Source organism: Oryzias melastigma, linkage group LG7 (genome assembly GCF_002922805.2).
Source record: "Oryzias melastigma strain HK-1 linkage group LG7, ASM292280v2, whole genome shotgun sequence".
NCBI lineage: Eukaryota > Metazoa > Chordata > Actinopteri > Beloniformes > Adrianichthyidae > Oryzias > Oryzias melastigma.
In genome coordinates this window covers 18316208-18331271 of record NC_050518.1, presented here as the reverse complement: position 1 = coordinate 18331271, position 15064 = coordinate 18316208, and the positions used below count along the sequence as shown (strand labels likewise).

The 15064-nt window shown below is 40.1% G+C and overlaps 1 protein-coding gene across 2 annotated transcripts in view; it reads right to left on the bottom strand.

Moving 5' to 3' along the window:
• Positions 1–12066, bottom strand: part of itga5 (integrin, alpha 5 (fibronectin receptor, alpha polypeptide)) — a 46750-nt gene extending 34684 nt beyond the window's left edge. Inside the window, exon 1 of one of the 2 annotated variants that reach the window (XM_036212844.1) lies at positions 11404–12066. In XM_036212844.1, the coding sequence (XP_036068737.1) occupies positions 11404–11642 (239 nt within the window). In that variant the 5' untranslated portion in view covers positions 11643–12066. The remainder of the gene's footprint in view (positions 1–11403) is intronic. The other variant, XM_024292521.2, reaches the window with a different exon arrangement.
• Positions 12067–15064: the final 2998 nt, after the last annotated feature.

Below are 15064 nucleotides of genomic sequence, written 5' to 3'. Positions count from 1 at the left end.
ATTTACCAATTTGTTAGTATATAGTGATCACTTCTGTACTAATGTTCCTTTGTTCAGACATAACTGCAAAAGAGATCCATGCTACATTACTGAAGTCAAATATACCAACTTGTCATAGTGAATTTTGCATTAACGAATTGTGTTGTATTATTAAAAGCACACATTTTAGCAAATTAAATCTGCAGCAGCTGTTTAAAATCAAGAGTTATAGTAGTATTTTACTGTCCAAGAAAATCCCACTCTAGTGGTTTTCTGATTATGATTATACAGTTTTTAACCAATATTTGAAGAACTGTTATTTTCTTGGACATAGTTTCTGCAGAGCAGCGGAAGTTCATTAGAAATGGACCTTTGAGTTGTGGGCGGGAATGTTGCCCTCCCCCACTTCCCATCATCCATCTGTGTACACTCTCCTGCTAGCTTACAGCCGCAATCTAACATTACTGGTGAAAAAAAAATGGTTGCATCAGAATGGATCAGAAATTATGCATCAGAATGGAGTGGAGCAGGGAGCTTGTGGCCCATTTTTAAACATTTTCTCCTGATTCACCACAATTTAACTCATTTTTTTTTATATTTCTGTAGCCCAATATCACAAACAACTGTCCCATTGGGCTTCATATTGGTAATTTTACAAAAGCAGAAAGTCAATCATAAAATATAAACAATATATGGTTGCTATGATAAAAAAAACTAAACAAACTAAGCTAAACTAGGCTCTTACCAAATAAAGAAACACTCATAAACACTCTCCTCTATCATCAGAAAAATGCCAGAAAAGCATGTTAAAATTACCAAAAACACAATTTTCTTCAGATTTATACTTAAAGTTTTATTTAAAAAAATAAACTTTAAGTTCCTGTATTGTAAAACTCATATATTTAGGAATGGTAACAGCTTTGTCGTTAAATTTTATAACGACAGAACCTTTACGGATGCTACAAAGTCATGATGTGCAGCAGAAATGCTTCTATTTTGTCTTTATTTAACTCAAAAAACGCAAAAAAACAAAACAAAAAAATGCGGAATTGTACTTTACTAAGTAAAATAGAAAGATGAAAAGCTCTAAAACAGGTTTGTCTTCTCAGTGATGTGCTCTAATAGTTGGAGACAGAAAATAACAGTCATGCGGTTGTTTCTTAAGTCCACGTTGCCATGAAATAACCAATTAAGAGCAGAATTAGGTGAGCAATGTCCAAAACATTGAAAAAATGTTAGGTTAAAATTTAACTGGTTCCCCATAGAAACCACTAATCATCTCCATCACCTAACTAACGATTAAACACTAATCCCAAGCTACTGTAATTGACATAAGATGCATTTTACTGCAAACGAGAGCTGCTTATTGGAAGCTCAAGCAGTTTGGGGACTTTCTACAAAAAAAAACACGTCTCACCGCATTATTACTGCAACCACTATTTCTGCAGGGTTCAGACATTAAGCCTGATGTGAGTGTTGTGTGGACCCTTAGCTAACTCAGTTTATAGTGAGGTTTCACACTGGGGTTGTCAACAGGCAAATATCTAGGCTCCCCCTCCACCACCACCACCATCATTCATGCAGCACAGCCCTCCACCATTCCACAGTAAATTGTCCTCCAGCTGCGAAGCTGATGTCACTTGAACACCATTCTAACAGCTTTAAGCGAGTAAGAGGGGAAAAACCTAAATCACATTTGTTCAGCCTGCCACTGGCGGCTGCAGCCACCATCTGCAGCCATAAACAAGGCTCAACGAACGCCATGGCACACATGCAGGGGAAGGGGAGTCGGGGGGCAAATGGCCCCCTTCACTCTCCCACCTTTGAGGGGAAACGTGCACGTCGCCTCACGGAATTTCCACTAAAGTGATCAACACGTGCCTAAAACAATGGAGGGACTCCACATGCAGACGGCTCCATCTTTTCCAGAGCGACCTTTTGTCCTTCTACACTCTAGCTGAGGACATTTTTATGAAGATATGGAACAGAAAACGACTGTTAGCAGCGCCACAATAAGGCTACAAATGAACAACACATGACTGTGATTAAAGTCTGAGCGATGAAGTGCAGAAACACGTCTGTGAGACACTAGATAAGAACTTCCACAAAAAATAAGGAGATTAGTAATTGTCTGGGCCATAGGTGACCCCTCCAGGGTGTACCCTGCATTTGCTCAACAATGACTGGGATAGGCTCCAGCAACCCCGTGACCCCAAAAGGGATTAAGGAGGTTAAGAAAATGGATGGATTATTATCTGTAAGTCTAATATACCATATTTTCCTGAGTATAAGTCGCAGCGGAGTATAAGTCACGTGGTCAAAAAATGTCTAATCAAGAAGAATAAAACCATATCTAAGTTGCACTTTTAGGAGAAAAGTGAAAAAATCAATAAAAACAATGATACCAATCTTTTGATGTGTATAAGAAAAAATATCAAAGTTTAAGAGGACAAACAATCAGATGCTCATGTTTGTTTTGGACGACACTTCTTCTACCGTTGTCAGTAGCAAATACTCAGGTTCAGCGCCCTCTAGCAGATGTTAGAGGAAACAACTGCTAGAGGACAACCGGTGGGAAAATAACAAATAAATAAGCCTATTTATGTCTTTCAAAAAGAAAAAACACACAATAACCCTGGCTAAACTATAAAAAAAAACGGTGACTTATACTCAGGATAAAAGTCCAACTCCAGTGATATTTTGAAATCATTCCCAGTGCTCTTTTCAAATAATTTTGCCATTTTTAGCCAAAAGTAAAAATAAAAAATGTAAAAAAATGTTGGTTTCTTGGGCATTGTTTCTGCAGGAGTTCATTAGAGTTGTGGGCAGGACTGTTGCCGTGGAGTAAGCTTATGAGGACCTGGTGGCAAAAAAAAAAATGGCGGCTGAAAATCATTAGCCGGGCGCGGAAATTCCACAAGATTACTAAGTTGTAGCCACTTCTCTAAAATATATATTTTTTAATTTTTAGATCTAGCTTAAAATGTGTCAAAAGAGGGTAAACACGTTATTAAAGGATATTAACAAGACTGTTCAGATTTGTAAAAAAGACCAGTGTTTACGTTTGACCGCAGTTTAGCTTTAACCCTTTACTCGCTCTACGTGAATCAGCAACACTTTAAAGTAGCTTTGCACACATATACAATTACTTTATATTAGTAATGTGTTCCATATCCATGAAAAGTCGTTTTAAAGTATTGCTTATCAGCGCAAAACCATTTTTCTCTGCAGATCAGGTGATTCATATTGATCGTGTAAGGAGTTACGATTTGTCAAAGAGCATTGTTGATCGACAGAAACACCTCAGGTGGTAAAGGTTTGAAACTTAAAACGATAAAAAACAAAGTATCTATTAGAGTTGACGGTTATATTGGTAGTTTTCAACCAAAATAAAGCCATTTTTGATCGAAATGGGCAGCAGGAGAAAGGAGGGGATGGTGTTCCGGTCTTTGACTTCCTTCCGCCTAATGATTTTCAGCCACCATCTTTTCTGTCACACTCAATAAGTTTTCCCTCATTTCTCATCACCACTTTGTTTCTCTCCCTCTAGCTTACAGCCCCTCACAACCCCAAGCTAGCAAACAAAAATGGTGAGCGGTATTGGAGCTATCCAGTCGTTTAACTTTAAAGAAAATACCAGTTCAGACAATGAAAACAAAGACGTCCGTGGACCCATTTGTCTGCATGGATGCATTAGAATAGATGCTTGGTGTTGTACATACTACATCACATCTATATTTTTTCCAACTGCATTTTTTCATCCGTTCCTGGCTTATAAGGATTTAATAAATAAATATTCAGAAATGCATATTTAAGCTTAATTTTCTTTAAAAAAAATGTCCTCAATCATTTGAAAAATACTACAAAAACATGTTAAAAGCACCACAAACACAATTTTCATCAGAGTGGAACTTGAAGTAGTTTGTCAGGCTGTAGCACTCGAGTGTGTTAGCTGATATTAATATATTAATTAATAAGTTCATCATTTTACACAGAAAACCCTTCCTACGTAGTGAATTCAGACCGCTGCTCATCCTTTATTGAGTGGATGTCCCAGCCAGTTCACCTCAAGGTCAGACCATGCAAAATTCATCTTATTAAAGGGAAAACAGGAGAATAATTAACCTTTAATTAAAAAGTAAAATCACATCATTGTTCTTCCCTAACATTTCAGCTGTTAAAACTTCATGATTACAACTAAAGCTCATTTTGAAGAAAAAAGGAGCCTTTCTTCCTCTTGAAGGAACAAAGCAGAATGGTTTCAGTTTGCAGAAGTGGCATCTGAACAAACCACAACATTTCTAAGATAATGTCCCTAGAATGGACCAGACCAAAGTCAAGATGTTTGACCAGAGCATGAAGTGTTTGGCAAAACACAAAGCACATCAACGTCGTGTCAAAACAAACTGTTGTCGAGCTTGTTGGAAGATCATCCATCAGATTTCCATCAGTTCCGACTCGGCCTCAAACTGAGTCATGCAACAGGATAATGATCCACAGCAGCGGATCCGAGGAAATCGGCAAATAAATCAGTGAACCAACTCAAATCCTACAAGCAGATTTGAGTATTCGTGCATGTTTTGAGCGACTGAAACAGAAAGGTTGCTCAACAACACTAAAAAAAAGTAAAAGATTGGATCAATCAACAAAAGTTCTGTATTTTTTTTATTTTAAATTATTATTTTTCTTCAAATTAAGACTATGTCCTAGAAAACGACATCTTTTTTTAAATTTCGGGTAAAAGTGTCATAATAATATTTAACCCTTTAACACATGAGGCGTCGGTGGTGAAGTTTAAAGACAACATTTTTAACATACTTAACCTTTCAACCGTTAACACGATCAAACATCATTCCAGTAGATTTTGAAGGAGAAAAGCGGCCGCTTTTCTCCTTCAAAATCTACTGGAATGATGTTGATTGTGTTAATGGTTGTAAAATTGCAGTAAATCAAAGAACATAAACACTGGAGCTTTCTCATTCAGAAAAAAGTTTTTCCCCAAATTAAGTTTTCTTACTTTTTGGATCCTCCATAAACTAAAATCCTCAAGAATTTCCACTAAAAAAGGAGATAATCTAAATGCTAAAGAGAGGATGTGCTGATTGATGACTTTCTCCAGCTCCCATGAATAGTCCTGTGTCCTCCCTGAGCCGAGTCCAGACAGAAGCTGCTTGAGTCCCAACAGCTGCTGCTTGGACCACGGTCTGGTCACACAAACACACTCGGTCGGCAGCGCCGCTGTCCAGGAACAGGAAGATGATGAGAGTAGCAGTGCCTGCTGGGATGGCGTGTGGGACTACAGAGAGTCTACTGTGCACTGAGGATGGAGCCATATTTTTTTTGTTAATGATCACATGGCTCTGAAGTCTGAGCAGTGGAAAAAGAAATCTATAAGTTTCTTTACAAGCCAGGAGAACGCTTACTTGGGGAAAAAAGGGCATTTCCACACTTGTGTGAGACATGAAACTACCTTTGGCTAAGGATACTTAAACTTAGACATGATTTTTTTCTTGCAACAAGCAAAAAGAGACAACTCTTTTTTAGTTTTATATGCAAATTCATCCATTTAGTAAATCTGACACCAACGTCAGGACCTGCAAAGCCTTCGGTGAAGGCCTGAAATTAGAGGTAAATCACAGAGATTTTTTTTTAAAATATATCTTTGCCCAAAATATATTTTAGATCATTCCAACTGTTCTGTCACCTTCTCTCAAAGCCTTGCGCCTCGGCTGTGCTACTATCAGACTGTTTTTTCACATCAAAGTTTCTAACCAATCAGATTTTAGCCCTCACTTGTTGCTAGATTCATTAAAGTCTGCCTTTCGCTCAGTCAGTGCTTCTGTCCTCACTTCCAATTTTTGTGGCGATTTTTCCTTAAAAAACACTAAGTCTGAGTATTGATTATAATTTCCTGAAACAATTCGATTCAATTCACATAAGCCTGGATCGCTTAAATTCCAAAATTTTTCGATTCTTTCGATTCTTCAATTCAATTCAATTGTGAGTTTACACATTTATAAACATTTGTTTATAAATACACTAATAATCTACTATATGATTTTAATGTATTTATATTAATCTGATACAGTTCACATTCTGTAAAGTGTATTAGTGAAATAATGAGATTGTTACTACCATACAGTGCTACTTGTTATGTCAAAAGGAAAAGTTCCAACAAAAATGTTCTGATCTTTAACGTTGTAAACATTGTTCTGCTTCTCCTGGAGGGCGCTTCAGTTTGACCACTGGGTGGCGATCATGCTATAACATTACACTTTATTCCTGAAGAAGAAGACAGAAAACTGTGCTTTAGACCACAAAAAAGTTACTTTAAAAAATATTTCCTTAAGAGAGTTTGGAAAATTCATACCTGTGAGTGAATAAACATTTAGTCAGCAATGTATGTTTAGGTCGACCGACTGTTAGCATTAGCATCCATTAAACGTTAGCATCAAGCTAGAGGACTTTAGCTTTATGTGCTAAATTGATGTATATTTTTATGAATCAATTATTTATCTGTTAAGCTTAATCAATTTTATTAACCCAGCCCTAAAAAACACTGATTATTGGAATAACGTTTTGAGTTAGAGTCTCTGTAGCTTCATGGGGGCAGAAGATGACATAATCGCCTCTGATTGGACGGTCAAACAGTAAATTAACAGTAAATTATCCATTTATGATGGAATTGCTCCATAGATTAATATTCATGTGTATTAGTATGGTGTTAGAAACATAAAATTGTTCATATAAACGCGGATGGTTTTAATGGAGGAAGACTGAAGGACCGCTACTGGATACCAACAACGCTTAACATTTTTTTCCCCTGCTCATCCATTTAACAAACCATTTGCAGTTCCCCCATCATGTTGGTTTTTTGGAATTATTGGTGAAAGACAAACAGCTTTTTTTTTCTTTTTTTTTTTTTTTGCATACCACCAACTTGTCGTTTTTTTGACAGGCTGTAAGTAAAAAATGTCAAACATTCACAACAGAAAAACACCAACAGACTCATGCGTTTTCACATACCGGAATGTTGTTTACCCCCCCTCTCTAAACACAAACATGGCGCGGCCCCTTCCCTTTCACAGCCCCTAAAACCATCCTGGAGGGCTTTTAACCGTTCACACCTCTCCACAATGGGCCCCCTCAGGAGGTCCACCGCAGGACAGGGAGACTATCATATTAAAAGGTGGTGCTAGTGGAGGGGGGTTGCAGCTGTCTAAGCACCCCCCCACGACCCAGATATGCACATAGCCTCACATTCAAACTGCCAAAGGTTACAGACCATTTCTAAAATTGGAAGGCACCTTCATTAGGATTCATACTATACAATGGCGTCATCTGCTTGCTTACTGCCATACGAGGGACGGCCCTTTTTATCAGATTACCAGAGATATGAGTCACTTTGTGGGTAGCCACTAAAACAAACCAGGCCTGTCGGCAGTCATGGATTAAATCTGGCCAAGTGAGTCAGGGCGACTCCGTTACAAAGTAGACATTGTGTCCTCAGGGCTTTCCCAAAGCGAGAGTCCACGGGCTCTTTAAAGCACATCATCAACATCCACGCTGACATCTTTTTCCAGCGGGCTCATTCAGACAAACCCCCTTCTACAACAAAGCAGCACTTTATAGGGAACACGGTGTGCCCGCCTGGGCTGCATCTACAGCTCAAAACCTGCTGCTGGTAGATGAGTTTCCAGGTTTGACAAACACCACATAGGAGCAGATAAACGGAGAAATGCATTTGTCACTGGAGCAATGCTGAACAGTACCAGCCGCCAGCCGAAGGGGCTCTGCGTCTGCATGGAAAGGGAGTTTGTCTGTGCAAATATACAAAGCTTTGCTCCTGCAGATCAAACACTCACTGTTTGGATTTAGGAGCAGCTCTTTGCAGAAGGACATCCCTGGAACTGAAGCGAGGCCAGAGAAGAGAAGGAAGAGTCGGCTTTAATGGCTAAAAGAGACCTTGGTCTATTGTCAATATTAGTTCAACTCTAACTGGGTTTAACAGGGTCAATTAAGCTGAAATCATTGATTGTAGAAACGATGGACAGGTCGACCACAGCCTGCTGGTTTCAAATAGGTCGAGTCCCATAGACTTCTACTGAGAAATAGACAGTTATTACTCAGTCATTCTTTAATTTACTATTACTTTTCAACCATTTACAGGATCAACGTCATTCCAGTAGATTTTGAAGGAGAAAAGCGGCGTTAAAGATTTTGTGTTAAAGGGTTAACATCTTTCTAATCCTAAAATATTTTTTAAAATTCATTCAAGTTATAAATTGACCAATCGAAAGCCTCAGTGGAAGCATGTGGTACCCGCAAGCCCCGCCTCGAACGTTTGATTGACAGATTCTTTCTAGCCCGCTTTCAGTGTGGACTTGCTCAAGAACAAGCTCACTCGTGATTGGCGACGGTAGTTCCTCAAAAAACACGACTCAGACTGACTCGGACTGGCGGCAGACGAACAGGAAGTAAAGGTGACGTCAAAACCTCCCGTTGTCCAGTGATTAATATATGTCTATGGTTGAAATCAATTAAATTTGTCGACAGGTTTCAAAATGGCGGCAGGCGAACAGGAAGCCACGGTGACGGTCTTCGGCCTGATTTTGCGAGAGCCAGAGGTAAAGCATTTTTCTATGGTGGACGTCAACACCTCACTTTGTCCAGTGATTATATATGTCTATGGCTGAAATCAGGGAAATTTGACGAAGACCTTCACGAAGAAATGTACTGCTTTTTCAGAATTAAGTGTATAAACTCTATGAACACCCACTTCAATCATCTTTTGTTCTATTGTAAAAGTGTTCTCAGTGGTCTTTTATTTATAAGTATGCTGTTTTTAGCCAAAATAAAAAATCTTGTTTTGCTTTCTAGGACACAAAGTTGGAACCGTTGGTGAGGAGTACATGGATCTAGTGGTCTATAGGTGGATGCGACGGATTCACAATGATTTGAATAAAGAAATACTCAGAAATTTTCTTAATATATCATCAGATAAATGCCACAAAAATGTGTTAAAAACGTTTTTTTTTTTTTTTTTTACCAAAGTGGCTTTTTAATACAGTGGCGGAGAAAAAAAAAACAGTAACGGCAAACAAAACAGGGAACTGTGGGAAAAAAAAAATATCAGCAAACAAAAAAGCAATTGCAGCAACAATAAAGAGTTGAATACAGAGTTTAAAAGATTGTTACTTTTTTATTTCGGCTGCAATCACTTTATGTTTACAGTTACTTTTAATTTTTGCTGAGAAATCTTTTTGTTTGCAGATATTTTATTTTTTGCACAGTTTCTTTTTTTGTTTGCTGTTACTTTTTTCATGCCAGATCTCGGCCACCGTACTTCAAGTTTTGGCTTGTCAGCTCCGACATACAGAGACTTCCTCCAGTCTGTTAAAGCTCAGCAGACGTAAAAATCCCCGGTGTGTCCGCCCGCTCTTCCTGCGTATTTTCTGACAGGAGCTGTCACACACACAGTTCACAGACACTGTCCTCAGGCCATCTATCACGGTGGGCCATTTACCAGCATTCAAATTTAACTTTATTACAGAGGCCCAAGGGTCAGGCAGAGCCACGTTTATAAACTCATTGTCAAGGATTAGCGTCAAAGATGGAAAAAGGCTGGAATTCGTAGACCTAGAAGAAGGCATTTATGAGTGGAAAAAGTATCTTGGATCCCTCTTCCAGCTGTTAGATCTGCAGTGTAACCAGAGATTAATTTGTTCCTTTAAAATTAGTTGGAAATGACTCCCTGAAATCAAACTCTTTGGTGGCTATTCTGTGTTTTTGCTGGTCTATTTGCAATAACGTTTCACTTTCAGGTCATGTTTAGGATGAGCTTTCTCATAAAAGATACGTTTCTTTATGGATTTGTCTAATTTACTTCAGAAAACTTTTAATGTACTTTCTAATTATAGTTTCAAGTCAAAATCTCTCCCAATTCATTGAATTTTGCTGATTGAGCACAACCTCTTCACTTTGGCTCTGGAAGACACCATGGGTGGCACGAATGTTTGAAAAGGGCTAAATAAATAAAGTTTGGCTGATTTAAAAGGTTTCATCCGCCTCTTTCCCATAAGGTTGGTACCAGGTTCACAGCATCTCATCCTCCTGACAAGAAGAATCTCGACCCACCGCTGACCTCACCGTGGCGGCTGCGACTCCCACACTCCCCACGTCTCCAGCGTGTGGGCGAGGATGATGGGTTGGCACCAGAAGAGATAACAGAAACTCTTTGAATGTCGGAGGGGTTTTGAAGTCTGGGGCGAGGAGCGAATGATACAAGTGTGGTGGGCCGGTGGAGGTACACGTCAGGCTTGGAAACCTCCCCACTTCTAAGAAGGAAAAAAGGTGTCCCAACCGATGGGAAGTTTGGAATTAAGTCATCGGTGTGAGATGACGTCTGGTGCTGAACCAGACGGATGATGGGGAGAGGGGCTAGACAGTGGGGAGGGGGAGGTCTGGGCGATGGATGAATTAAAAAGCACTGCAGAATGACATCAGCTAAGGAGGTGATGAAGAGGAGGGAGTGACAGCACGGGAGGGGGGGTCTCTACATACAAGCTTCATATCCTAAATCATACTCGAACCCCCCCTCTGCTTCCCAGGAAGAACAGTTAAGAGTAATAGCAGGAGGCTTTTAAAGAAACAGCTAAAGATGAGGGGTTAAAAGGTGGCGGGGGCGTTCTGCGTGTCTGTTTCTGTCGTCAAAACGCAACAGGAAAACAACTCCTGGCAACCCACTCAAGCCTTGTCTGAAGCTCTGATGGGACATCTTCAGGGGCTTTAATAAGCCTCACCAATACAGAAAATCCAGTATTAGCTGCAACTTAACACCACCCCACCCTTCAAGTCCATTTCTATTCTCCACAGACTGCTGTGGTATTAGACATGACCGCAGGAATGTATGCAGAAGTCTGAGAGTTCCAGAAGTGACTGATGCTCGAAGCCTCGCAGAAGGAATGCTGACACTGTCACTGCACGCTGGGTGTCACAGGGATCACGTCCCCGCTCAGCCAAGCGGCAGCACGACTGCAGCTTGTTGTGGTGTCATGTGTGGTTTAAAAATGTAGATCTTTCTGTTTTATTCATCCTCTGAGACCCTCGATGCGTAAATATTATTCCAGCAGTTATTTATGACACATTATGAGGATTTTCTGGCTGGCTGCGCGCCCTGGTCAGTGCGTAAAGTTGCCTAATTTAATATCAGCACTCATCATACGCGGTAAATAGATGCATTTCCTGTAGTCTTGGGGGGTTTTCCAGGCAAAGCTTCAGCTGTTCTCGAGTTTATCCAAAGCGCACGGGTGAAAGTTTGCGCGAAACACGTTTGCGTAAAGTGGATGCGCGCGTGGGGTAAAAACTCAAGGAAGTTCCAACATGTGAGATTCTCTGAATAATAATATAAAAGTAAAGTCTTACCTGGCAGATTCAGGCAGATAAAAGTCAACGGCGTATCCAAAAAAGCTCCCCTCGGGTCCGCTGTAAACTGTTGGGTTCTTCTCGTCCAGGTTGAACGCGTCGCAGACAGGCGGAGAGAGAGTCACCAGGAGCCCGATTACGCAGCAGAACGAGCGGGCTGTGGAGAGAACAGTCCCCGGCGCTTTTGTGCCAAATCGTTCCAAACCCATTTTCAAAGAAGAAGAAGAATAATCCACCATAATATGTATGCTCCGAAAAGTGTTTTGGGGTTTCCGGTCGAGCTTTTTTAACGGGGAGTGATGACTAAAACTGCATGTTAAGTTTGCTTTTAGGGTTTGGGTTCGTGCGCCGTCAGCTGCTCCACAGCGTCCTCACTCCTCTCTTGGCTTCTCACACTCTGCCTCTCTCCGCTCCAGACCCACGCCTACTCCACTCACCTCACCATGATGTGCAGGGAGTTCCCACAGCAAAGTTTGGAGAGGGAGGAGGAGGAGCTAGTGATCCCCGAAGAAGAAAAAGGAAAGCGGGAACTTCTCATCTCCCAAAAAAAGAGGGCACAAATTCATGAACAGAGGACCACAGTCCTCCTTTAAACTTAGAGTAGACAGTCTGATAAGGGATGGAGAAATCCAAAACAAACTCCAGGCAAAAGTGATGGATTATTTCTTGTAACTAATTATATTTTCATTATAAACTCTCAGCTCAAAGTGTGTGTAATTACAGTGTTGATGTGACTTGTGAGGTACCCTTCAGTGTGTGGGAATATTTAGTGTTCTGACTCACAGCAGAGCAAGAAAAGTGGTTTAGGCTGCAATACACACTTTAATAAAAATGATCCAGGCCTGCTGGAATCAGTGACTGTGGAGTTGATTCACTCTTTGCTTTGGGCATCGGACTCCTCGGTTAAATTTGGGTGTGCTGTGGCGGCGTATTTATAACCCATCCAAGGAGCTGAGTCTGACTGTGGACTGATGCAGACATCCCAAGCGTCTGGAGGGGCCAGATCACAGCTGTCGGGGGCACTTGATGGTTTCAGAGTCCTAATCCAGGAGGGCTCCTTCACTCCCCCTGTTTTTAGACACCCAAGAACACGAGAGCATAAGAGTCAACGCTGGAATGAGAAGCCATAGAGATTGCTGTGTTTGTTTCACTCACTTGTGAGATCAAAAACACTGAAAACAGATATCAGTGTCACAGTTGGGTTGCTATCTTCTGTACTCTGATTGAAGATCAGAGCCTTTCTTATCCGTCCACCTTCAATGATCCATTTGAGCTGTTAAGCTAAGAATTGCAGATAATGCTTCTTTCAAGCGTTTTGCTTCTTTTTTTTACGCGTCGATCGGTGGCGGGTTAACACAGGGGTCAGAGGGCACAAAAGATTTCATTAGCGGAGCATATCTTGTTTCTTTTTTTCTGCTTTGGGATTCAGCCTCACAGTACTTTCCATCCTAAAAAGGGGGAGCGGATTCATTGACATCATCACTCTGCTGCTATGGAAACACACCGGAGGGTTTCAAAACAGTTTATCACTGGACTCCACACAAATTAAGTCTTTAAGTTTTACTTATTTATCCGAATAGAGCAAATACACGGCTCTCTTTTACTCTTGGAACACCTCTTAAAACTTTTTCAGCACGTTCACCAAAAGGGGATGTGATTCATTTTCACACATTTTATCAGTGAGGGAGTCTGCTTTGACACTTCATCATCACCCTTTCATCTGTTCTCTCTCACATTTGCTCTAATCACACTTTTCTCTTACAGTTTAAGAAGCACACCATGAGAAAAACTGGGTGTTAAAGGGTTATCAGATGTTCTGCGGAGCTGTTGAGGGTTTCTCCAGGCTGGAAGTTAAAACTCAAGGACGACTTATGCACAGCCATAATCAGATGTGTGGGAAATCATGTTTCTTGGAAGCGTCACGTTTTGATCTTTTTACTTATTCTCTATTTGGTAGCACACCAATAAAGTATCCCTTTTACAGCTTTATTAAACATGAGTTGTAAATATAAAGTTTGCATGTGAACAAATCCTTTACTTATCCGTGACTTCCCTCTTTCTTGGTCTGCAGGGTGAGACCCTGGAACTTTGTGTTACAGCTTTGAGCTGCTAGGAAGTGGATAATAACAAGGGGGGGGGGGGGTTGTATTTTCTCACTTGTACCCTACAAAAACAGAGTGGTCCAGTTACTATCTGGTGCACACCAGATAGTGAACAGAATTTTTTTTTCCTAAATTTTTTTCTGGTTAATATTTTTTGTTCACCAGCTACTATCTGGTGCTCAACAGATACTGTCTGGTGCCCACCAGATATCTAGATATGATCTAGTGCGCACCAGATAGTGATCAGAAAATTTTTTTTCTTTACTTTGCAGCAGATAATATCTGGATAGTCACAAGAATTTTTTTTCTCATTTTTGTTACTGGTTACTATTTTTTGTGCACCAGTTACTGTCCAGATACTATCTGGTACACACCAGTTACTATGTGTTGCACACCAGATAGTGACCAGATTTTTTTCTATTTTTTTTCTTGTTACTATCTAGTGTGCACCAACCAGTTAATATCTGGTGCACACCAGATAGTGACAAGAATTTTTTTCTATTTTTTTCTTCTGGTTACTATTTCTTGCGCACCAGTTACTATCAGGTGCTTAACAGATATTATCTGGTGGGCACCAGATAGTATCTAGATGCTATCTAGTGCACACCAGATAGTGACCAGAATTTTTTTTTCTGGTTACTATCTGCTGCACAGCAGTTACTCTAGATTTTTTTTTTTAAGATAATAAAACATTTCTTTATGGTTACTATCTGGTGCACACCAAATTTTATCTGGTGAGCACCAGATAATAGCCAAAATGTTTTTTTGTTTTTTTTTTACTTTGATCTCCCTTTAGGGGTTCCGTACATAAAGGATTTACTCATTTTAAGAAATAAAGTCATAATAGGAATCAAATAATTAAATTTGGTTAAATGGAAACGATTAATAACAGGAGGAATTTCCTTGCACCTTTGCATGCCACAGTGAGACAGACGGTGACAGTGAGATTTAGGGGGCCATTATTGGAGCCCCTGCAGACAGTCCCTAGCAACAATCAATCTGATTAAAGAAGACAAATGCTAATGCTGCGCATTTCTCGGCTGCTGAGATCAGCAAAACAGCCATTAAATGTATGTGGCACCAATGACCCTAATGCCCAGAGACACTTATTCCGCCCCTCGCTAAGCATGCCTGTCACAATGGTTGGATAATGCTAATGGACTACTTGGGTGGGTTGAGACGCCCTGTTGGTTGCTGGTAAGCAGCTGCTTGCCTTTAAGTCACAGGATAAACACACATTTATCAGGCTGGAAAAATAGAATTGACATGCATGAAAAAAGCTCCAAAACCAGTTTATTAAAGCAGTTCGAACCATTTTTTTTTTAAATGTAAGTAAAATTATTTTTACAAATTTGTTCATAATAGTAACTTTTAAGAAGAGTCGGTGAGGCGGGAAGCCTTTAAAACACATGGATCAAACTTACTTTCCTCACAGCAGAAATGTAGAGTTACACATCTAAGCAGCAGGAAATTCCTTCAGTGTAAAAGCCTTTTTGGGTTTCCTGTTTCATTAAGTTCCTACTCTGTTACACGCACAAAAATACACGCTTTCAAATCCT